Consider the following 24,861-nt stretch of genomic DNA (forward strand, 5'->3'; position numbering starts at 1 on the left):
TCATCACCAGGTGGTGATCAGTTGACAGCTCTGCCCCTCTCTTTACCCGAGTGTCCAAGACGGAGGGCCGCAGATCAGTTGATACGATTATAAAATCGATCATCGACCTGTAGCCCCGGGCATGTTCGTACCATGTCCACTTATGGACACCCTTATGCTCGAACATGGTGTTCGTTATGGACAAACTATGCATTGCACAGAAGTCCAATAACAGATCACCACTCGGATTCAGATCAGGGAGGCCGTTCCTCCCAATCACCCCCTTCCAGGTCACACTGTCATTGCCCACGTGAGCGTTGAAGTCCCCCAGCAAAACGATGGAATCCCCCCGCGGCACGCCAAATAGCATACCGCTAAGGGAATCCAAGAAGGCCGGGTACTCCGAACTGACATTCGGCGCATAAGCGCAGATGACAGTCAGAGACCTATCCCACACCCGAAGGCGCAGGGAAACAGCCCTCTCGTTCACCGGGGTAAACTCCGGTGTTAATGCACCGAGCTGTGGGGCCACCAATAGCCCTACCCCAGCCCAGCGTCGCTCACCCGCCGCAACTCCAGAGTAAAAGAGCGTCCAGCCCCTCTCCAGGAGATTGGTTCCAGAACCCAAGCTATGCGTTGAGGTGAGCCTGACTATATCTAGTCGATACCTCTCAACCTCACGCACAAGCTCAGGCTCCTTCCCCACCAGAGAGGTGACATTCCATGTCCCGAAAGCCAGTTTTGTCAGCCGGGGATCGGACCGCCAGGGCCTCCCTTGGCCGCCACCCGATCCACAATGCACCGAACCCCTGACATTCCCCTTGCGGGTGGTGGGCCCACCTGGGGAGTCCTCTAATTAGTAATCTAATTAGGGAGTCGCAGCAAAAACCTGCATACACAACGGCCCTATTTGAATAAGATTGGCCACCCTTGGTCCCTATGGTTACCTTTCCAATAGAAAAGGGTGCCATTACGAAGTGCCCTTCTAGTGGAGAGAATGTGATGCAGTGCCCTATACCCTTACATTGGTTTAAATGGCCCCTATGGGTACCCTTCCAATGTAAAAGAGTGCCGTTATTAAGTACCCTTCTGTTGGAGAGAATATGATGCCCTCTGAGGTGCCCTTCCAAGTGAGAAACCATGATGAAGTGCCCTTGTAATGGAGAGAAAAATTTGTATCTGATGGCTGCTCTTCCAGTGAAGGAAATGAGATATGGTGCCCCGTTAAGAGATGCAGCTTCCTGTACGTGCGAGAAAAGCAGATGGACACCCTCTAGGTGGTCCTATGTGTAAGAAAATGTGATATCTAACTGAAAAAAACACTAGTTCTAGTTGAATAATCTTACATAGTGTACCATTCTACTAGTGTGGGGGTGCACACTTCATGCATTAGGAGCCCATTTTATTTTTCTGCCACTTCTCTTCAAACAACCTGAGTCCGCCACTGTCTTCTTTTGGCATAAAGGTCTGATGGGCAGCTAGTTTCCATGACAACCCAGTTTAGTTTTCCAGTCATCTGTGTGGAGTACACTCCAGGCAGATGTCATCAGCAGTGCTGAGCAAGGTGGACATTGACATCTGTAAGCATGCCCAATGGATTTTTCATCTGTCAGGAAGGATCTTCTGAGTAAAATGGGGTTTTGAAAGATCTCACTGCATTCCAAACAACAGGGTAGCTCAGACAATCTTCTGCTTGAAGTTATGCGTGTTTCTGTGGCTGTGTGGATGCTTTGAGGTCCTGGATCTGCAGATTTTAAGCCTGCCGAACAAAAGACTGGCAGCTCCAAAGGTTTATTAATCCGGTATCTGAGTGTGGAGCAGGCTACAGGTGGGTAAAGTTGCATGTCTGTCACTGCAGGTGATGGATCAGCTGCTGATGGTTTGTCTGAGGTTGGGTGGAGATGATGAATAGATTACAGGTGGCTGCTATCAGAGTTTTTTTCTGCAGATTTATATTATTTGAGTTGAGTTTGGTCTTCTTTCTGGTCTGCTAGGAAAGGTTCCACACACATAATCTTACTACAGTGAAGTTACTATAACTGATCACAAATGTTACATTTGACGCCCACATTAATTAACAAAGGCTCAGTGACTATCCCAGTAACTTCACACTGCCAGACATGTGGGGTCGATCCCCAGCCCTGGTTCTGTCTCTGTATGTATGTTTGAGTTTGTATATTCTTGGTGTGTTTGTATAGAATACCGACAGGAACGCTGATTCCCTACTGTATTCCATTGGCTGTGGTGTGATTACGTGTGAGTGTTTGCCCCGCATCTGACACCCCATGCAGGGCCCCCCCCGACTCTTGGCTCCCTGGAGTAGGCTCCAGGTTCACCATGACATAGTCCTGGATAAACAGTTACAGCAGATGTGTGCATATATATATAAACAAAATGAGTACAGTTATCAAAAGATAGGCTGGAAAATCCTCTGTCCTCCATAAAATAACAGTTCTGTAACAGTATTAAATCATTCCTTTAATACACTCGGTCTAGACGCATCAGCTGCACAGTCACTCGCTTACAGCTAGCTAAAATTATTGTGTGAATGAGTCGTTAAGGTACAGGTCACTCTGGTATGTGGAATATGGTTATTGTCATCTGTCATGAAAAATGCACACGTTAAAGTGGCTCTTTTGCTAAATCAAATACCATCTAAACTGTTATGTTCCGTTCTGTATCTTTTTTTTTTTTTTGTCAAATAAGTTTTATTTGGTCATCGAATAATCTTGCAATACTTACAAATTCCAGGATTAATTTTCTGATATACACAAAAACTTACAAAACAAACAAAAAAAAAACAGAACACACATAGAATAGACCCCCTTCCCCAGCCTGCAGGTATACAATACAGTGACAATCAAAACAACTTTATGGTTGCGATACATTGCTTTAAGGAATAGAATTCCTGTTAAGGTAACAGAAGAAAGGGTCCCAAATCCTGTGATATTGTCCAATGTTACCTTTTTAAAGATGTCTGGTTCGTTCCAAGTGCAGAGTAGATATCAGTTCCTCAAGCCATAATTTAGCAGTAGGAGGATTAACCTTTTTCCAGAACAGTAATAGGAGCTTCTTGGCTGTGATCAGGCAGTATGTAAGGAACTTCTGTTGAGCATTACTCAAAAAACATGTAGGATTGGAATGTCCTAATATAATGAGCACTGGGTCTAAATCCAAGTTCACGTCAAGGACATCCGAAATCACTTTAAAAACCTCACACCAGAATCCCTGTATTTTATAGCAGAAAATAAAACTATGAGCATCCTGTGATCTGTACTTATTACAAATAGGTGACACATTGGGGGAAATCCTATGTAATCCTTTTTAGAGAAGTGTAATCTATGTAGAACCTTGAACTGAATGAGGCATAGTCTACTATTAACTGATTGTTTATCAATATCCTCCAAGCCGCTCTGCCAGACCTCTTCTGAGATTTCAATTCCAATCTCTCGCTCCCAGTCCTTTCTGATCAAATTTGTCGAGGGGAAAATAGCTGCTAGTAACTTTCCATAAATTAAAGATAGCTCACAATTGTTTCCCCTGAACTGTGTAAGACAGTCATCAATGATTGAGGGAGTTACCTCATCTAGGGAAACAGTATGTGTACGCAAGTAATTCCTTATCTGTAAGAATCTAAAAATTCTGTATCTTTTTGACGTGTGAGGTCATTGTCCAGTGGCCGCATTATGGATTACTATAGTTCCAGGTCAGCTGTAAGCCTTACACAGTGTGTGGGCAGAACTGCACTCTTAAAACTCATGTCGCTTTTTTATTTAACAATGAGAATAAGTCAAATCGACGTGTCTCAAGCAAGAGAACAAACAAGCTGAACCTGGAAGCGTCACCCTGCAGCATTTCATTACATACCATGGGGTAGAAGGTTTGTGTCAGGTGGTAACCCTGTGGACTCACACCTCTGGGCTGTCAGATTGATCCTCGCGCTGTCTGAGGTTGTGTGTAGTACGTGCATGTTCTCCCTGTGTTTTTTGGGTGAATCTTGTTTCATGTGATCGATGTATCTAAATTTCCCTTTGAAACCAGTCAGTGGTGTCTTGTACGCTTTGTGAAGTCAACTTCAAGCACTCTGCAACTCTGCTTGGATAAGTTCATCCATTGATTTCGCAACCACATACTCAGGGCAGAGTTACAAGGGGCCTGGAATTAACCCCAGGAAGCAAAGGGTAAAGGGAGGAGATACACTAGACTGGATGACAGTCCATCACAGGGTAAACACTCACACACTATGGGATAGAGATGCCAATTAGCCTGACTGTGGTTAGGAACCAGCAAGATAGAGTGAGGACTTGTGAACTCATACAGAGTGCAAGCAGGATTCCAGACCGTAATGCTGGAACCGTGAGGCAATAGCATTACCCACTGAGCCACTGTGCTGCGCACTAAGGTAAGCGATTATGGAAAATGGATAGATGTTGGGTAAACATTCTAACTCACAGCTGACACATGTGCGGTTTTTGTAGTGTCACAACAGTTTGCTTTATAGCTGTGAAAATTGACTTTGAAGAACCTTTAAAAAAAAAGAAGAAAATAGTCAAGCGTTGAAACTTAACCTTCAGACATCATGTTTGCGATGCCAGTGATGCACTGAGCTGTATAAGGCTGCCATCTAGTGGCTAACGTGATATGAGCACATTAGATCTGTACTGTTGTTTCCCTGTCCACGTTTCTCGTTGTGTCTTTATTAGGGGAAAGGTGCCCCAAAGTCCCGCAATTACAAAAAACATGATTATTAAAAAGCGGAATATCTTCATGTGAAATGGATCAAAAGTAGGCCGACACCACGCGCACTAGTATAGAGGATACATGCAATATCGGTACATTGCAGCAGTTTACTTTATCTTACCAACATACAATGGATATGTGTCCCTTTAAAGGAAAAGAAAGTATCAGGTTTAAGGAAAAGGGAGGCATGCCGGGTTAGAGGCGGTTCCTTTCAGCTCCGGGAGAGTTAGTAGCCACGGAAAGCACAGTCGGTTTCTCCAGGGGTAAATATGTCTATAACGATCTTATCATCTTTGATATAATAATATAAAACGATGATGCTTTAAAATGTATGACGTCACAACGAAATGGAAATATAATGGTATGTTTTAAATAACTCAGTGTGTGCCATTTACTGTGACATGGATATAGGTAATTGAATGAAACTACTGAATGATCCCAGATTTCAAAAATTCGCAGTATCGTATCGGAGTTCATTGCAATGTGAGGCTGAGTTTGCAAACCTACTAGAGGAAGGTGTTATGATTACAGTAATTCGAGACGAGGGATAATTGTTTATACATATATAGTGTTTTTTTCAGTCGGGAACAATTATTTGTGCATAGTATATAATAACGTCGTTATCCATTTCCAAGAATAAAGTTTTGCAACCTGTTTTCATAGTATTTGGGATGAAGAAAGTCCCAAGGATCGTGGTGGTGGGGGCGGGAATAGCAGGAATCGGAGCCGCTTCCGAACTTCGGGATGCGGGATTCAGTGATGTGACTATCCTGGAAGCCACGGGGGAGATTGGGGGGAGAATCGGCAAATATCAGCTGGGTAAGTGCGTGATGTCCCATTTGGAGCTATTCTTCAGAAGTAATGTCTGTCACCCAAATTCTATCTGTCACAAGGGCCCTGAAGTATTCTTTAAAAACCTTGCAATTTCTGATCAGCAAAAGGAGAAGTGAAACTGTATATACTTTTGTCATGTGAAAATTTTGTTCAGTGTTTTTTGAGAGGTCAAAAAACATGTGACTTCCACTTCCTTTTGGTGAAAGTGTGTGGAGTGAGCATAAGTAACCTTCCTGGAACACAATGAAATAAAAACTATATTTATATACAACTGCATATAAATATTTGCAAAGATAACCTTTCTGGTTTAGCTGTTGTTATATGTGTTCTATAAATGGTAACAAAATGCTTCAACAGGAAAAGCTTGGATAGACACAGGAGCTCAATACATCCATGGGACCAGTGAGACAAACCCTGTTTACTGCCTCAGCAAAAAATTTGGCATTTTAGACAATGTTCCTAAAGAGGAAGGAAGGTGGAGCATCCTAAGTGAAAAGGGGAGCAGAGTCGATGAGGACTTTGCAGAGCGTGTGTATGGAGCAGGAGAAATGCTCATCAGGAAGAGGTACCAAGATCACCAAAGAAGCATTGGAGAACATTTTGTAGAAGAGGTCCAAAAGCTGACGGCGAACTGGGAGGCCAGCACCGAGGAAAAGAGGCTGATGGATGGAATCCTGAGTATGGTTGGAAAAGATCTGCTTATAGACACTGGAGCCTCCGACCTCAAGAGCGTATCGCTGGGATCGTGGAAGTACTTCCATGCCGATACTGACGGGGATCTAAACATTGAAGGGTATTCCGAGCACCACGTTTTGCAGTTTGGTGAAATTATGATGTAATGATATTTTTTTCAAGCAATGCTTGAGTATAATTTGATTTATATTGGGTCTATCTTTATGCTTTAGGAACATGTTTGATTTGCCATCCAAACTACTGAAGGAGTTTCCAGATGAATCTTTACTTCTGAAGAAGCCTGTAAGGAAGATTGAGTGGGATGGCTCCTTCAGAACTGGGAATGGAGAACAGCACCCAGTGCGTGTGGAGTTTGGAGATGAGGAGGAGATACTTGCTGATCATGTTGTGGTGACTATCTCCTTGGGTATGTCCACACTTATGGTCATATACATACACCATATGGACAAAAGTATTGGGACACACCTCTTAATCATTGAATTCAGATGTTTCATTCAGACCCATTGCCAGAAGTATATAAAATCAAGCACCTGGTCATGCAGTCAGGCTTACAAACAACCATTTTCTGAAAACGCTAAATCGCATCTGAGGTCACAGGGGGTACCAGAGCCTATCCTGGGAACAATGGGTGCAGGTGGCAACCAACCCTGGGCAGCTGACAGGAGAGCGTTACCTGCCTGACTGCAGTGTGCCAACTGTACATTTTGGTGGAGGAGGGATAATGGTTTGGGGGGTTTCTCAGGGATTTGGCTAAACCCTTTAGTCCCAGTAAAGGACACTTAACAATTCTATGCTTCCAACTTTGTGGGAGCAGTTTGGAGAAGAGCCCTTTTCTGTTCCAGCATGACTGTGCCCCAGTGCACAAAGCATGGTCCCTAAAGACATGGTTGGGTGAGTTTGCTGTGGAAGAACTTGACTGGCTGACACAGAACCCCACTAAACACCTTTGGCATGAACTATCGCTGCCTGACCTCACAAATGCCCTTCTGGAAGAATGAACTAAAATTCCCATAAATTCACTTCAAAATGTGGACAGCCTTCCCTGAAGAGTGGCAGCTGTTATAGGTGTAAAGGGGGGACCAACTCTGTATTGATGCCTAAGGACTTAGAATGTGATGTCATAAAAGTTCCTGTAGATGTAATGGCCAGGTGTCCCAATACCTCTGTCCATTTAGTGTAGCTTATGGATTTTTACATGAAGTATAACTTTTCCTGGGGGCTGGCACCTTGGCACAGTGATTAACACTGTTGCCTGGGACAGGAGTTTGCATCTTCCCAAGCTACACGTGAGGCATGTGTGGCTACATGTGAGTCGTGTGTGGCTACATGTATGTGTGTAGTGGGAGTGGCGGGTAGGGCCCCCCCCACAAGGGGAAACTTTTATAAAAATCTGTGACTGCAATCAAAAAACAAAAAATGCCAAAAGTCTCGTATTTTGTTTGGTTACTTATGGTTAAGGTTAGGGCTGGGTGGGGGTTATGGTTGTCATTGTTGGGATTTGAATTTTACCCTTAGAAATGAATGGACGGGCCTCACAAAGATGTGAATACAAATGTGTGTGTGTGTGTGTGTGCGTGTGTGTCTGCAATGGGTTGGTGCCCCATCAGGGTCTTGGGGGCCGAGAGCCTATCCCAGGCAGCATATGGCATGAGGATGTGGTACACCTTAGATGGGATGCCAGCCCTGTATCTTCAGTTTCTGTAATTTCTCGAGAAGTCTATCACGGTGTGATTCAGTGTGCATGTCTGGTGCCTGCTCACCACAGATGAATCACGTTTCACAGGCTGCCTGAAAGCACAGGCCTCCACACTTTTCAGTCCTCAGCTCCCTGAACACAAGCTTCAGGCCATTGACTGTGTCAGGTTTGGCACGCTCACTAAGATCTTCTTGGTGTACGAGGAGGCTTTCTGGGATGATGACGTGAGCGAGATCAGTCTGTTGTGGGAGGATGAGTCTCCCGTTTCGCTGGATGCTGACCCTGCCCAGTGGGTTAAACACTTACATTTCTTCTCCGTCATGAAACCCAAGGAGAAGTAAGCTCTTTGTTCATTATCACCTTTTCAAACTGTCATTTTATTATTCTGTAGTAGATATCATTTCCCAGAGGTGGATAGTTCCGGTCCAGAAAATACAAATCCAGAGTACACAATTGGTTGATTGAAACAAAATCTTGTTCTGGATTTTTACTTTTCTGGACCTGAACTATCAATCTCTGCTATTTCCAATGGATTTGAGACCATTCTAAGTTATAACTAATCTGCCTCCTCAGATTTGGCAATGTTCTAATTGGATGGTGTGCAGGAAGGGTTGGGGAGCTGACAGAGACCATGAAGGAAGAAGACCTCTTGGCGGCCATTACTGAACACCTCAGAGCATTTACTCGTGAGTATCCCTGAACACCTCAGAGCATTTACTCGTAAGGATCCCTGTTCTGTGACACAGTGGCTGTAAATACTTGGTATACAGACATCAGCTAAAAAAAAACAAGTAATAAATGCAACACAGGCTCCGGGTTACGAATGTGCGATTTAAAGACAACTCGTACTTACAAATGGACTGCCATAAAGGCTGTTTTATTAAAACGTTGACTTAAATACAATGGTTTGTAATAATGAATGCACACACTACTTTGTGACGTTCATCAGCAGTTCATTGACTCCAGGTACAGTTCAGTACCCTATGTAGTTACTTTTATTACTGTATTATTATTATTGTTGTTGTTGTCATTCCAACTTACTTAAAAATATCTGACTTAAATGCAGACTTAGGGAATGGATCTTTTTTGTAATCTGGGGACTGCCTGTAATGGTCAGCAAAATGAATACTGAGTTTTTAAGACGGTCTAGATAAAATGAATATCATTAATGAACACATAGTGAAATGCCTCTTTTGTGGTCGGCCAGGGAACCCATCTCTCCCTCCCCCCAAAAGCATGTTCCGCACACAGTGGTACAGTAACCCCTTTACCCGGGGGGCTTACACGTACCTTCCCGTCGGCACTGACGCTGAGGTTATGGATACGCTGGCACTGCCCCTCTCTGGCACCAAGGCCACCAAACCGGTAGGTCTGGTGTTTATTTACAGATGGAGATAATTTAAATATTTTACCTTCATGTTTTTACATTTGACACTTGTCCTGTTTGTTTTGATGGCAGCTTTGCAAATGTGTTGGCATTTGCAGCTGTTAGCTGTTTTAATGATGCCCCATTGCATTGGGTTTTGGTGTAACAACCTGGTGGACTTCTACGGACTGTTTTCAGGATCTCCAGCTGCTGTTTGCTGGAGAAGCTACCATGAAGAGCCTGTACAGCACAGTGCAGGGGGGCCTGCTGTCTGGGCAAAGGGAAGCGCAGAGGCTTGCTCAGCATTACGGAAAGGTGGCATCTCCTGCCTCACACTGCTCACTCTCACCTCAGCATCAAGGAGAGCCTCTGCAGCCTCAAACAGTACTGTGATGTCATTGAAAGAGTACTATGACATCATGCAAACAGCACTATGACATCATTCAAAGACTCTCTGATGCTTTGCTTCGATGTAAGCCACTGATTCAAGCTAAAACTGTTTGTCTGGTTTACTGAACAGCTGAATAAGCTTGTTAGTTTATTTGATTTGTAGAAGGAAAACTACACTATGTTAAATATCAAATTTTAATATAGTCTACTAAGTACTATTTTAATATAGTAATACTAATATTAGCAGTGCAAAACGGAGAGTGTTTGTCTGGCCAGCTTTGTTTATGCAAGTTATTACTAAACTATTGGAACTAATACAAATATATTTTTTAAAACTATTCTGTTTTCTAGAGCTTTTTTCATGTTGACAATGCAAAGAATGACACTGACACTGCAACAGTACATCCTAATTTGCAGGTGGTTTAATACCCAGAATTATATGTGACATATACCATGAGTGAATTTATTTTTACGTTTTATATTTAGAGGTGAGGTGAGATGGGATGTTATGTTGTGTAGTGTGGGTTGCATGGTGCCTCAGGGAATAGCACTGTTCTTTTGCACTTCCAGGATTGGAGGTTCAAATCGGTGTGTGATATTTGTACATTCTCTTCATATCATGTGGCTTTCCTTTAGGTAGTCTGATTTGCTCATGCAATCCAAAACCACACAGTTAGGCAAAATGACATGTCTAAACTACCCTGTGATGGACTGGCATCCTGTCCAGGGTGTGCCAGGGGTTGCCCTGTGCTGCCTGGCATAGGCTCCAGATCCCCTCACCAAGGTTGCCAACTTTGGTCAGTTGACTGGTATAAGATTTTCAATTCGAGACAAATCTACACACACATGCACAAACATTTATATTTATGTAAAAGTTTTATTACTTTTTTATGTAAGCGTAAGTATCATGTCAGATGCATGAGAGTTGACAACCCTACTGACCTGACCGGTGTGCAGGTTGGTGCCTTGCATGGCAGCCTCTGCCACCGGTGTGTGGATGTGTGTGTGGATGGGTGAATGTGAGGCGTAAATTGTAAAGCGCTTTGAGTACTCATAGGAGTAGGAAAGTGCTATATAAATGCAGTCCATTTACCATTTTGAAGATGGATAGTGTTGTGGTGACTCCACTGGAACCATTGCTGCATTCTATCTCCAGATCCCCAGTGTTGGGTTTGAATCCCTCCCCCATCTGTAGAACATATAAGTATCCAGCCCAAAAACCTGCAGTGTGGAGGAATAGTGTTTCTAAATGTAAGGCAATTCATGCAGGGAGCAGAAATATAAAGCAGAGATATTTTATGGGTTCCACTGAAATAAAGGTAGCTGATTACAAGAAAGATCTCGGTGTGTATGTTGATGCTTCCATGTCCCACTCTAGCCAGTGTGGGGAAGCAATCAAAAAGGCCAATAGAATGTTGGGTTATATCTCAAGGTATGTGGAGTTTAAGTCAAGGGAGGTGATGCTACATTTACAGTCATGTGAAAAAATTAGGACACTGTATTAAATATTTAGTTCTTAATTAAGAAATTGCAACATATCAATATTAAATCTTCTTTCAAATTATATCTTGTAGATGATGGTGATGAAATTGCATCATCTATGCAAAAACAAGAAACAAATTCACTTATTTATGAAAAGACCTTAACTACGATCCTAATTTCCACTGAGGAAAAAGTTAGGACACCCTCACATTCATCACAATTTAAAATTCATAGAATTAGATTCAGGTGGCACCATATCAGGGGGAAATGATCAGAACATCATTACAGAGCTTTTTGGTGGAGCCTGTCTTATTTAAACCATAGGCATTTAGTTTGGTTCGCTCTTGATTGTTTAAATTAATGGTATCATCATACTGAGATCCAAAGAGCTTGCTGAGGCCTTCAGAAAGAAGCTTGTTGATGCACATGAGTCTGGGAAGGATATAAAAAGATCTCAAGAGAGTTTGGAATCAGCCATTCTACTGTCCGGAAAATATTTTATAAGTGGAGAACATTTAAAACAACTGCCAGCATGGCCAGGGCAGGTTGTCCAAGCAAGTTCAGGCAAAGAACCGGCCGCAAGATGCTGAAAGAAGTCTCCAAAAATCCTAAAATGTCATCACGGGTCATACAGGAAGCTCTTGCCACAGTTGATGTCAAGGTACATGCATCTACCATCAGAAACAGACGCACAAGTTTGATTTTCATGGGAGGAGGAAGGAGGAAACCCTTGCTGTCAAAAAAACATCTGGGCAACACTGAAGTTTGCCATTAGCCCACCTAGACAAATACTGGGATTTTTGGAACAACATGCATTGGACTGATGAATCTGAAATTGAATTATTTGGGCGCAGTAACAGAGGACATGTTTGCCGTAAACCAAAGACAATTTTTGAGCAAAAGAACTTCATACCAACTGTGAAGCATAGGGGTGGAAATAGTTTGGGACTGCTTTGCTGCAGCAGAACCTGGCCAGCTCACCATCATAGAATCCACTATGAATTCTTCATCATATCAGAGGGTGCTTGAGGACAATGTGAAAACATCTGTCCAGATGTTGAAGCTGAAGTGGGGGTGGACCATGCTAATGAGAATGACCCAAAACTTTCCAGTAAATCTACCAAGGAATGGCTTACAAGAATAAACGGAGAGTTCTGGAATGGTCAAGTCAATGCCCGGATCTGAATCCTATTGAGATGCTGTGTAGTGATTTGAAGCGGAAGTGCATGCAAGACACCCTTCAAACATCACACAGCTTAAGGAACTCTGAATTGGAGAGTGGGGGAAACTTTCTGCCAGTCAATGTCAGAGATTGATAGATGGTTATAAGAACATAAGAACATAAGAAATGTACAAACGAGAGGAGGCCATTCGGCCCATCAAGCTCGTTTGGGGAGAACTTAACTAATAGCTCAGAGTTGTTAAAATCTTATCTAGCTCTGATTTAAAGGAACCCATGGTTTTAGCTTCCGCTACACTAGCAGGAAGACTATTCCATACTCTAACTACACGCTGTGTAAAGAAGTGCTTCCTCAAATTTGTTTTAAAATGTTCTCCCGCTAATTTCCACTTATGGCCACGACTGTTTAGCCTTGAGCAATGGAGACTAAGGGGGGACATGATCCAGGTATATAAGATTCTAACAGGTCTGGATGCTGTTCAGCCAAATGACTACTTCAATATTAGTTTAAATACTAGAACTCGTGGCCGTAAGTGGAAATTAGGAGGAGAACATTTTAAAACAAATTTGAGGAAGCACTTCTTTACACAGCGTGTAGTTAGAGTATGGAATAGTCTTCCTGTTCATGTAGTGCAAGCTAAAACCCTGGGTTCCTTTAAATCAGAGCTAGATAAGATTTTAACAACTCTGAGTTATTAGTTAAGTTCTCTCCAAACAAGATTGACGGGCAAATGGCCTCCTCTCATTTGGAAATTTCTTATGTTCTTACAATATGCCATAGTAACACCGTAGTAAATATGTCCTTTATTTAAATAAACCACTATTTGTAATTGAGAAACTATAGTGAGTATGATATCTTAAAAAATGAACGGATCAACTAAAGTGAAATAACCGGAACCAATATAATGCGCGTTTTTGGATACACGGAAGATATTCGCCACGGACTGTTTCCTGTCCATATGACCTTATTCGGCAGGCATGTCGTGTAGTGTTCTGTATGTTCACTGTTTTTTATAGATAAATATAATAATATTTGCACTTGCGTTGTTTCCGCCGTAGACTATGGCTCTACATAAAGTATGGACGGCAAAAGGCACAATATGTAGGTAAGCCTACCTTTTTTTAGAATTCAGTAAACGCCAGCTAAATCCTATGTGTGCTGAGAGATTTTTTATGTACGTGTGTTAGATATTACTCATTTTCACTACATCGCCTGTGCCTATATTTGTGATACCGTTTTGGGTAACAAGGTCAGTGATATGTGATCTTTGGTCCACTATGCTAGAAATATCTCGGTTGTTTGTGCAAACTTTTTTGGACATTAATATTTCAACAGATTTGCTCAGGTCGCTGAGAATCTGCTCCCTGCAGCCTGTACTTACCACACAACAGCGACTCGGCACAACTCGAATAAAATCTCCGTAACACGCAGTGGAAGATGGAAATACGAGCGAAGCTACCCGGTGCTGTTAGTGCGCCCCGACGGCTCCACCGTCAGCATTAGATACAAGGAGCCCAGGAGGATCCTGATGGTAAGAGACCAAGGCTGCCAGCCGTTTGTATATTTATGGACAGTCCGTAAAATTGTATGTAAATCAGTAAGTCCATTTTAAAGCTTTTTAAATGTATCAATAGGGTGTCAGTAGAAGATATGGCATGTCAGACAAAACAGACAGGCTTGTGAGTAAAACCACAAATTTAAGCTTGGCAACCCTTTAAGAGGCTTCCATCCAGCTTGATCTCCCTTTTATTAAAAGCGTGACTTCCTGGTGCATCCTAAAATGAATATTAATCGATGACTAATTTATCTTAACTTATGAGAGATTTGCAGAAATGTTTTTTCAGGTATTGTATAACACTTAAATGCAATGTGCAATAAATATTTCCATGAACTAAGACTCAGTCCTTGGCATATTCGTTGCCTGTCTTTTGAAGCACATGCAATGTAATGAAACCAGTGTATTGCAGACAATCATTACCAGTATTTCCTAGAAAACTCCATGGCAATTTTTCAGTTATTTTTTCGCACTGGATGTACAGCATGCTTTTTTGCCATTCTTAGATGCCGCTGGATATCTCCACGCTTTCTGAGGAGGAGAAGAAGGCCAGGTTGAAGAAACATGAGCAGAAGAGAGCAGAGGTCAAACCAGTAGTCGAGGAGTTTGAGGATGACTTCAAAGTTGACGATTACAGCAAATTTTGGAAAAAATGACTTCTGTTTGGAACTTCAGCATCATTCAAAGTGAAGATTTCGCAGTGTGGTGTGTGAGAGTGTGATAGAGCTTTAATTAATAAAGCAGATGTTAACCTTTTCCTTTTTGGTATTCATTCTTATTCACTGAACCATTTTGAGTGTTGAGTATATGTAATATGCATTTCATAAAATAAAGAACCCCATCATTTCAAATGAGCCGCTATATAAAATGCATATCGTGCTTTCTTTTTTTTTATTTTCATTTCTTGTGCAGGTATCTCAAGATATTTTGGTGTAAGACAGGGCTGCCCAATCCTGCTCCTGGAGAGCTACCACCCTGCAGAGCTTAGGTACAGCCCTTGACACACCTGATACAGATAATCAGGCCCTTAAGTATCACCTCAGTATTAGAGTCAGCTATGTTGAAGTTAAGCTGGTTCTCATACTGAGATATAACTGAACCTATATAATTGAATCAGGCTAGTGCCTGATTATCTGTATCAGATGTGTTAAATTAAGGCTGTAACTAAGCTCTGCAGGGTGGTAGCTCTCCAGGAGCAGGATTGGGCACCCCTGGAGTAAGATCTTCTGGGTTATATGTGATCTATTATCTGGTTTTGATAAGGTTACAAATTAATCTTTAACTACTCCCTTGCCTCAAAGTTCATACACATTGGTCTGTCACTCCTAAAATGACTCCAGCAACTGCCACTCCTGCAACGACTTCTCTTCCCGAAACAAATGGGAAGTTTACACTGGAGGTTCCCGATATCATAGTCATTGTCGTCTATTTTGTTTTTGTCCTTGGTGTGGGAATATGGGTATGTGCTCCTGCTAAACTTCTCAGCGTCTCGAATGGGCGAGTGATGCTTTTACTGCTTGCTGCAGGGTGCTGTGAGTTCTGCTTTGTTCTTTGGTGTAGCTGCCGTTTGATGGCTTGTAACATACTTGTGTGAAAACTTAAGGTTACTGGAAAACAACAGCAAGCTGTGCTAATGTGAGAACATCTTAATGAGCATCTTTGTAAGGCGGATGCTGACTATGAATGTGTCCTGTTTTCCAATTGGTATCTTTTCTAGTTTTCAGTAGAAGCACTGTGGTTTCCTAGTATGTCAGGCAGACCCTTTGACCGTCGTCGTCTTCTCCTCTCCTCCTCATTTGATCATTGTCATGTGTACTGTTCTCCTCTTCAATGTCTCATCTCCTTCCTAGTCTTCCATCCGAGCGAATCAGGGAACGGTGGGGGGGTACTTTCTGGCCGGGAGGTCCATGACATGGTGGCCCGTAAGTGTTTCCGTTACGGATAGCCCAACATACAAAGCTTGCACTGTGTCAAAATAGCCACGTCGTCATATATTAAGTATTTATATTGAAAAGGATTGTTTCAATATTTCTGATAACTAATATCCTTGTATATTTGGAAAAAGTCAATTTTGTGTGACTCGCAGGATGACTGACAATCTGAGAAACTACATTTAAATGTACTTAGATGTTTTGGAACAGCTTCAAGGTCAATAAACTAACAAAAAATTGTGTCAAGGAAATATTTAGAAGCTGTTCATAGTCCTGGCATTTATTATATAGTGCTCATACATGTACAGCTCGGGAAAAAAATTGAGACCACTCTACCTTTTTAAGAATCTGCACTTTTAAATCCTGATTTAATCCTGGTTCTGCTGACAAATGGCTACACTGTGAAGCAGGCTGCTTCCAGGCTCAAAGTTTCTAAGACAGCAGTACACAAGAACAAGGTGAAGTAGGAGACACTGGGAAAGACTGAAAACCAGTCAGGTAGACGGCAGAAGCGACTTTCTAATACGAGAGTTGACCATCAACTTTATCTGGCAGTGACCCATTAATCAGAGCTTGACCTCAAGTGACCTTCAAAAGGAATGGGGAACATTAAGTGGTGTGAAGTGCACTGCTAGGGCAATTCATAACAGGCTTCTAGAAGCAGGACTGAAGATCCATAAAGCAAGGAAGATGTGCTTTATCAATGAGAAGCAAGGAAGAGTCAGGCTGGAATTTGCATACCCATAAATTTGAGAAATAAGTAAAACTGAAATTTTAGCTGTGGTCTCCTAATTTTTCCCAGAGCTGTATTGTTGTGCTCACTATATGAATTGTGAAAACATAGTGAACAGGATACGGGATTGCATACCCAACCCGGCCTGCCAGATGGCTCATAGTGTACATTTTGCAATGTGGATGTCATCTCTCCCCAGATTGGAGCTTCACTTATGTCCAGTAATGTGGGCAGTGGCCTGTTCATCGGTCTCGCTGGTACTGGGGCCGCCGGAGGTATTGCTGTGGGTGGATTTGAGTGGAATGTAAGTGCAACCATCCCAAACTCAAAAACAACAATAGTACAGCTGTGTCATGTGACCATATCTATATCCAGTAAGGCTAAAGGTGTGATTAGGGCCTGCCTACTGCTGTTTTCTCTCAGGCATCCTGGGTCCTCATTGCTTTGGGATGGATCTTTGTTCCTGTCTACATCTCCGCTGGCGTGGTCACGATGCCAGAGTACTTAAGGAAGAGGTTTGGAGGGCAGCGTATTCGAATATACCTGTCAGTCCTCTCTCTCATACTCTACATGTTCACCAAGATATCAGTAAGACATCGTCAATTTATAGTCCGGCCAGTTTAACATGCTGGACACACATGCGGCAACTTTTAAAACCTTCAGCCTGGATTTATGCCGTCTCGGGTCTTGATGTTGGATTAGGTAATTCAGTCAGGCTGTTTCTTCACTGTTGCTTCTGTCTAGACAGACATCTTCTCTGGAGCCTTGTTCATTCAGGTGTCTCTGGGATGGGACTTGTACCTTTCCACAGCAGTGCTCCTCATAGTGACCGCAGTCTACACTATAGCAGGTGATGGGTGATTTTCAAATAAGTAACAGCTCTGGATCCATATGGAATATGATGTTACTTGTGTGCCTTCAACCGTTTCAGGAGGCCTGACGGCAGTAATCTACACAGACGCCGTGCAGACTGTCATCATGGTGATAGGAGCCCTGACTCTCATGTTCATAGGTAGTTTCCAATTTTCCAAGCAGATTATTTATTCCCTGTCATTTGGTACTTCCGAATTTGCACCTAGAATAGCAGTATTGTTCCTATGTTAGTATGGATACCTTCCATATCCCTGATTTGGCAGATTTTCACTGGTCATTACAATCAGCTTGTCAGCATCTAGATGATGTATTTAGGTCTTCCTGAACCTTTCTGGTTTCGCATATCCTCATCTTTCGATTTATTTTTAGTCTTTGAAGAGTCACAGATTATTTTCAAAGCAGGAATCATATAGCTCTTCCACTCTTACCAATCCAAACAGCAGGAAGACATGGCTAATCTCCTGTTTAACTTGAACCCAGCATAACTGTAGCAGCGTGATTTCATGAATGCATCACTCTTGGTACATGTTGTTCACTTCCTGCAGCATTTGACAGAGTGGGCTGGTATGAAGGTCTGCTGGCGCAGTATAAGGTGGCAGTACCCAGCCTCACAGTGCCCAACACCACCTGCCACCTCCCTCGCCCTGATGCTTTCCAGATGTTCAGGGACCCCCTGACTGGAGACCTGCCCTGGCCCGGCCTGATCTTCGGCCTCACGGTGCTGGCCACCTGGAACTGGTGTACTGACCAGGTTCTGTACTGACGGACTGAGGATAGTTTACAGATATAAAATGGGGAAAACAGGACAAATCAGTGTTAAAAAATATTATTCAACCTAACTTTTATTTGTATAGTGCATTTTCGCAGCATTACATTGTCTCATCACTTTACATTATTCCTGCACAAAGTCAGAAAAAACTGCCTAGATGGGAAAAACCCTGGGAGGAACCAGAGTCGGAGTGGGGGTATCTTCTTTAGGCCAGAAGAAGAAGTCCAAAATAACAATGCCAATTTATACACTCCAATATGTTAAATACAGGTGTAAATATTACAATCTTAGATCCCTATTTGAAGTTTAAAGACAAAGCAGCTGTTTTATTTTTTACCAATGCAATACCCTTGCAAATTCTCCTAATTTGACCATAGCATATGCTGATAATGGTATATTATTTCATCAACTTTTAACTAAGTTGATTTTTCCAGATATACTATTAGTAGTGCTGTAACATAATCCTTGCAGTCCTCAATCAAAATGGGAATATGTGTATATGGTAACTCCTTTGATAATGACCTGATGAGGGACTTTTCTCTGCCATCGACACCTGTGCTCTTGCTGGCCCCAGGTCATAGTTCAGAGGTCGCTCTCTGCCAAGAACCTGTCTCATGCCAAAGGAGGTTCGGTGCTGGGCAGCTACTTGAAGATGCTGCCAATGTTCTTCATCGTGATGCCAGGCATGATCAGCAGAGCGCTCTTTCCAGGTCAGTGCCAACACCAGCAGAACCGTGCCACCGCGGAAGAAGAAGAAATGCGGTGAAGCTACAGGCCTAGAGGTGTAAATGTAAAATGGAGTTTACAGTGCGTACAGAGTACAAGGTCTCAGAGCAGCATAGCATAAGGTTTGTGGTGGACCCCCATGAACCACAAACTCGGCTAAGATATAATGCTGTTTTCCACCCGCAGATGAAGTCGGCTGCGTTGTTCCTGAGGAGTGCAATAAGATATGCGGTGCCACCGTGGGCTGCTCCAACATTGCCTACCCAAAACTCGTGGTCAATCTCATGCCAGTCGGTAAAGTAACTCATGGCCATTTCTTCTGGTATCAAACATATGTGCTGCTCAGAAACAGTGTTTATCCAAACCTCCTCATTACGTCGCATGTCTTGCTACCTGTGTTTCAGGCATGCGGGGTCTCATGGTTGCAGTGATGATGGCCGCCCTCATGTCCTCGCTGACCTCCATCTTTAACAGCAGCAGTACGCTCTTTACCATGGATATATGGCAGCGCATCCGCCGCCGGGCCTCTGAGCGTGAGCTGATGATTGTGGGCAGGTAATGATACTACACAGAGCTATTCAGTATTTATATACGCTTCAGGTGTCTCTGCTTAATAGTACAGCTGGACCGTGTGATTTTCAGGCTCACTTTAGCAAAACAAGAACCTCTGACTAAATGGGACAAAGCTTTCAGCGCATTTATTATAAGGGTGTAGTGGACAGGCATTCCAGGGCCTGCTAACCCTCTGCCCTACCACAAGGGGTCACTATGAAGTATTCATTCAGATGTATTCATCAAACGCTGTTATCCAAAGCAGGGGCCGCGTAAGACGGCAGTTAGGATAATTTCAAGGGCCCCTAAGTGACAGGGGCTCTAGAAATTTTGGAAAATAACTGGATTGATCAATATGATATGCTTTCATGGGGCCCAAAATCTGTAGCAAAGCCCCCGCTTAACAGTATGAAAAATTCATGCTATGATAACTGTATATCCCAGTGTGGCAGTTTTTGTTCTATCATGGTTTAACCCCCCAAAACACACTCCCTGCCACTCAATAACACAAACATAAATGAAAAATGTATTTAGAAACGTAACTTTTAGTAGCATGAAATTTCTTTTTAAATTGTTTAATCACAATCGCAAACACTAGTAACATGGTCCGTGTGAATGTTAGCCTATGCATTGCCTTGGCAGGGTACTAGTCCATTGGGCTGAACGCGTTCCTCTCTGTGCAGGGTGCAATTCACTGCTAACATTACTTGTATCCTTCATTTCCTCAGAGCACATCTACATCTTTAGACTATATTAACTAGCTAGCCAGCTAACCAAAGACTGTTGTCCAGTGTTGGTGAAGTGCTGTGCTTACGCATGCGTTATGAAAATTAGAGAAAATTATAACAGGTTAGGGATTAACTCTGAGTGAATTGGCAACATTAAATGTAACAAATATTTCATGTGATAATACATTATTAGGGTATTTGCGTGTGTGTCAGTTATTAATATAACTATTTCTGATTATTTATTGTGGTGTACCAAAGTGACGTACAGCTGAGAAAGCAGCGTTCTCCTTTGCCCATACAATACACTAACCCGTCCAGCCACACGCTGCCTTCAGTACTCCTAGAGTAGGGTGACCAGAAAATCCATATCAGGAAGGACACTTTGAGTTACTTCAGGTTACAAACTACATTAAAACTGAAAGATCCCTATGCTTGGCTAAACAGTTCCTTCTTGTGCTTTGACTGGTTTGTTTCCAGTCAAAGTGAAAGACCGATCTGGCTGTTTCAGTGACACATGCTTGATTATGAGACTGACCAATTAGCATACTGCAAGAACTCTGTGCCAAAGTGAAACCCAGGTCCTTTTAATTGAAATGGTAATTTACAAATCCTGTCCCACCTCAAAGAGTCCCCCTGTTCACCCTAATAGAAGTAAATATTGATCATTTTAGACAACACACAATTGTATTGACTTTGTTATTAGTGATGTTTTTTTATATATTTTATAATGAGGAGTCCTGGTTGCAAAATGTAGACCAAAATGAGGTCAAAGAGAGTGCATTTCCTGCACCTTGGTTACTGTGTGTGGTGAAAAATTCACCTCACAATTTAGGCATAAATCACTTGTTTGACTTGCGCAGTTGGCTCATCCAGCTGAACATACACAAGCATGTTCACCAAGTCCTCCATCCGTTGCAGCACTTGACAGCTTGACGTAGACCCGGTTAATTATGAGTGATACTACGTGGTGATGCTCCTCCAGGGTGTTCATCTTGGTGCTGGTGGTGCTGAGTATCCTGTGGATCCCTGTAATCCAGTCAGCCAATAGCGGCCAGCTCTTCGACTACATCCAGGCCATCACCAGTTACTTGGCCCCGCCCATCAATTGTATTGACTTTGTTATTAGTGATGTTTTTTTATATATTTTATAATGAGGAGTCCTGATTGCAAAATGTAGACCAAAATGAGGTCAAAGAGAGTGCATTTCCTGCACATTGGTTACTGTGTGTGGTGAAAAATTCACCTCACAATTTAGGCATAAATCACTTGTTTGACTTGCGCAGTTGGCTCATCCAGCTGAACATACACAAGCATGTTCACCAAGTCCTCCATCCGTTGCAGCACTTGACAGCTTGACGTAGACCCGGTTAATTATGAGTGATACTACGTGGTGATGCTCCTCCAGGGTGTTCATCTTGGTGCTGGTGGTGCTGAGTATCCTGTGGATCCCTGTAATCCAGTCAGCCAATAGCGGCCAGCTCTTCGACTACATCCAGGCCATCACCAGCTACTTGGCCCCGCCCATCACCGCCGTGTTCCTCATGGCCATCTTCTGGAAACGTGTCAACGAACAGGTGCCCCTACAGTTTTTTTTGTCAAATATAACTTACTCTTGTGTTTTACCCAGAATATGTCAGCCCTTTTGGTAACATTTTCCCTGAGGAGGCACAAAAAATGTAGTAGTACACTCTTAATGTCTTAAGTCAGTTTAGTTACATATTGATCCCGTGTTCATTGGTCATTAATCAGTCATAAGTTCATATATTTTATACATTTGTTATATTTGTTCATGATTTGTACTTGAGTAGTAACTGAGTTACTAAGTTACTTGTGCTCCATCAAGTAAAGTGTTACCACCCTTTTCTCTGTTGCGTATTTAGCTGTCACAACTTCTTTATCATTCTTTTCTGGATTGACTTTTTTTTTAAGCCATAATTTAACCACGCACTGCTTGCATATTTAGCTCTTCTGGACCTCTCTGGACATCAGGTTCCCAGCTGTAATGTCTGCTAGTTACTGATTGTGCAGTAACACTCAGATCTAAGCAAACCACTCCTTGCTCTGCGTGACGGATCAGTGCTGACATGCTAGCACAATTGTCCACTGGCTGTTGTCTTAGGGGGCCTTTTGGGGCCTGATGACAGGGCTGGCCGTGGGATCTGCCCGAATGATCACCGAATTTGCATACGGCTCGCCATCCTGTGGTGAAGAGGACCGGCGCCCCGCGCTCCTCAGGGACGTGCACTACTTGTACTTTGCTCTCATCCTGCTCGCAGTCACTGCCCTGGTCATTGCTGCAGTTAGCCTCTGCACCCCAGCCATCCATGACCAACATGTGAGCACGTCCTCATGCACACCTCACATGCAACACTTTGCGCCTGTCCACCTTATATGGAAAAGAGTTCACACTCTCATGTCCTCAGCTAAGTCATTGTTAAATGGCAATTGTAATTTATGAACTTATTTGTTTTGTTAAAATTGAATTCACTGAACTTTCTTGCTTGGAATGAATCTATTATAAGAAGAGAGTGTAAATGAAGCAAAGAATTCTTTCCTATTATTATGGGCAGCAAGTTTTTTCCAGGTAGAGAGATTAAAGATAAGTCTGCGATGGACTGGCATACCATCCTGGATGTTGCTGTACTGGAAAAGTTAATGGATGGATGGAGGGAGAGATGGATGGATGATTATATTTACAAAACCATCCACCCATCCACCTTCTCACTACTTTCCCAGTTCAGGTTGATAGTGGAGATCCGGAAGCCTATTCCAGGCAGCACCGGGCACAAGGTAGAGGACCATGGCTGACAGGTCGAAGCGCTAAGATATGTGTCTCATTTTGCCACAGCTTGTTCGTCTGACTTGGTGGACAAGACACAGTCAGGAAGAGCGCGTCGAACTTGAAGACCCCTGGTCACCGTCAATAGCACCTGAACTCAAGACACGGGACACATCGGCGCACGCTGCAGAGACTGCCCCCTGCTGGAGGCGGGCAGGCCTGTGGCTGTGCGGCCTGTCTGAACAAAGCCAGCCAGACCTCAGCCCTGAAGAACGGCTGGCTTTGGAGAAGAAACTCAGCAGCATCAGGGAGGAGCCTGTCTGGAAGAAAGTGTGCGACATCAACGCTCTCATATTACTCACTGTCAATGTCTTCCTCTGGGGCTATTTCGCCTAACATCATGGTCTACATTTTATATCAGGCAGAAACAACAGACAGCTATGCATTACTGTTTTTTAAAGAATGGTGAACATGAACCATTAACAAGGCATTCTGCATAGATGTATTAAAGCATTTCATGAAGCTGTGAACTGTAGTCCCAAATTTTCATAGCTGGCTCAACAGTGACACATGTAATATATACATAATATTTATAATACTGCTTATGAAAAATGTATATTAGGGTGGGGTGAAAAAATAAACATTTCCAGTAGTAATTTCCAGTAGTGTGGAAAAGTTGTCACTGCACCTCGTTATTAAACGTGCAAAATATCTTTGAAACAGGTTAATATTTTCAGATGGATTAAGCGGTATAGATAATCGATGGATTGATGGATGGTTCTGCAATACGATCAAAGTTTTCACCTGTCACATCAATGGGCAATATACACTATCCATTATCTATACTCATCAGTGTTGTGTTTGTGCACTTTCACAACATGATAATCCGTACAAAATACCAACGTTCAGGTAACGCAGATTTTTACTGGGTATCAGCCATACACGTACATCATATCGCTCTGCGGCTCTACGTGCATTACGATTAATGAGTCGTTTCCCACTTACTCATTGTCACTCACCGATTGTTAGGGTCTTGTATTAAATTGGAACAATTTTACATTGCGTTATGATATGGATGATACGTAGCGTGGATCTGCGCATTGATGTGACAGGTGAATACTTCGATCGTGTTGCGGAACCTGAAAATATTAACCTATTTCAAAGATATTTTGCACTTTTAATAACGTGGTCCAGTGACAACTATTGCGCACTATTGGAAATTGCAATTGAAAATTTGGATTTTCTTCACCCCACCCTAATGTATATACATTGAATATGTGTAGGGAAGTGAAATGGTTAAAAGCATCAGTACATTATAGTGAATAAAGAATATATGTCTTTTATGTCTGACACATTGTAGGTGAAATATGTGAAGAATCCTTGATAATTAACTTTGGTGACTCATTAATGAATGCAGCATATCCAGCTCACACATCTGAAAAATTGTAACCACTTTAAACATCTCTTGTGTAATCTGCAAAGTATTTTTTCAAAAAATGTATAAAATAAAATGTACCGTACTGCTAGAAAGCCTGTGAACCCCTCAACATTTTCTAAATTTTTGCATAAATATTACATATAATGTCATCAGAAGACCTAAAACTAGATAAAGAACCCAAATGAACAAATGACAAAAATATATCATACTTGTTCCTTTATTTACTGAGGAAAATGATCCAACGTTACATATTTTCATGTGAGGAAAAAATATGTGAACCTCTATGATTAACAATTCGTTTGAAGGGCATATTTGAATTAGTTGTCTCAAATAACGAGATAACAACCAGGTGTGTGTGTGTGTGTGTGGGTGGGTGGTCCTTCCTTATTTATAGAACACAAGTCTCAGAAATAAAA

At 42.5% G+C, this 24,861-nt stretch overlaps 3 protein-coding genes across 7 annotated transcripts in view; all 3 read left to right on the forward strand.

The window, feature by feature from the left end:
* paox1 (polyamine oxidase (exo-N4-amino) 1) overlaps positions 1 to 10,036 on the forward strand; it is a 62,813-nt gene extending 52,777 nt beyond the window's left edge. For 2 of the 4 annotated variants that reach the window (XM_072699746.1, XM_072699747.1), the window contains 7 exons: positions 5,383 to 5,538; positions 5,911 to 6,346; positions 6,459 to 6,652; positions 8,030 to 8,279; positions 8,516 to 8,628; positions 9,150 to 9,307; positions 9,507 to 10,036. In XM_072699746.1, the coding sequence (XP_072555847.1) occupies positions 5,391 to 5,538; positions 5,911 to 6,346; positions 6,459 to 6,652; positions 8,030 to 8,279; positions 8,516 to 8,628; positions 9,150 to 9,307; positions 9,507 to 9,701 (1,494 nt within the window). In that variant the 5' untranslated portion in view covers positions 5,383 to 5,390 and the 3' untranslated portion in view covers positions 9,702 to 10,036. Of the gene's footprint in view, positions 1 to 2,703; positions 5,081 to 5,382; positions 5,539 to 5,910; positions 6,347 to 6,458; positions 6,653 to 8,029; positions 8,280 to 8,515; positions 8,629 to 9,149; positions 9,308 to 9,506 lie in introns of those variants that run through there. The other 2 variants (XM_023821391.2, XM_023821392.2) reach the window with 2 other exon arrangements.
* A 3,252-nt stretch (positions 10,037 to 13,288) lies between these two features.
* mrpl55 (mitochondrial ribosomal protein L55) lies at positions 13,289 to 14,672 on the forward strand. 2 transcript variants are annotated; one of them, XM_023821359.2, is made up of 3 exons: positions 13,289 to 13,466; positions 13,697 to 13,892; positions 14,423 to 14,672. In XM_023821359.2, the coding sequence occupies exons 1-3, from the start codon at positions 13,423 to 13,425 to the stop codon at positions 14,570 to 14,572; spliced, it is 390 nt and encodes a 129-aa protein (XP_023677127.1). In that variant the 5' UTR covers positions 13,289 to 13,422; the 3' UTR covers positions 14,573 to 14,672. The 2 variants fall into 2 exon arrangements, with proteins under 2 accessions (XP_023677127.1, XP_023677129.1); XM_023821361.2 differs by having other exon boundaries at positions 13,289 to 13,462.
* A 466-nt stretch (positions 14,673 to 15,138) lies between these two features.
* slc5a9 (solute carrier family 5 member 9) lies at positions 15,139 to 24,537 on the forward strand. The gene is made up of 13 exons (XM_023821355.2): positions 15,139 to 15,375; positions 15,767 to 15,838; positions 16,780 to 16,884; positions 17,004 to 17,168; positions 17,325 to 17,430; positions 17,512 to 17,592; positions 17,999 to 18,204; positions 18,797 to 18,932; positions 19,135 to 19,242; positions 19,353 to 19,503; positions 21,634 to 21,802; positions 22,348 to 22,563; positions 23,077 to 24,537. Exons 1-13 carry the CDS (start codon positions 15,247 to 15,249, stop codon positions 23,401 to 23,403), a joined length of 1,971 nt encoding a protein of 656 aa, XP_023677123.1. The 5' UTR covers positions 15,139 to 15,246; the 3' UTR covers positions 23,404 to 24,537.
* The last annotated feature ends 324 nt before the right edge of the window (positions 24,538 to 24,861 follow it).

The sequence above is a fragment of the Paramormyrops kingsleyae genome, chromosome 15, assembly GCF_048594095.1.
Source record: "Paramormyrops kingsleyae isolate MSU_618 chromosome 15, PKINGS_0.4, whole genome shotgun sequence".
In the NCBI taxonomy this organism is placed as follows: Eukaryota; Metazoa; Chordata; class Actinopteri; order Osteoglossiformes; family Mormyridae; genus Paramormyrops; species Paramormyrops kingsleyae.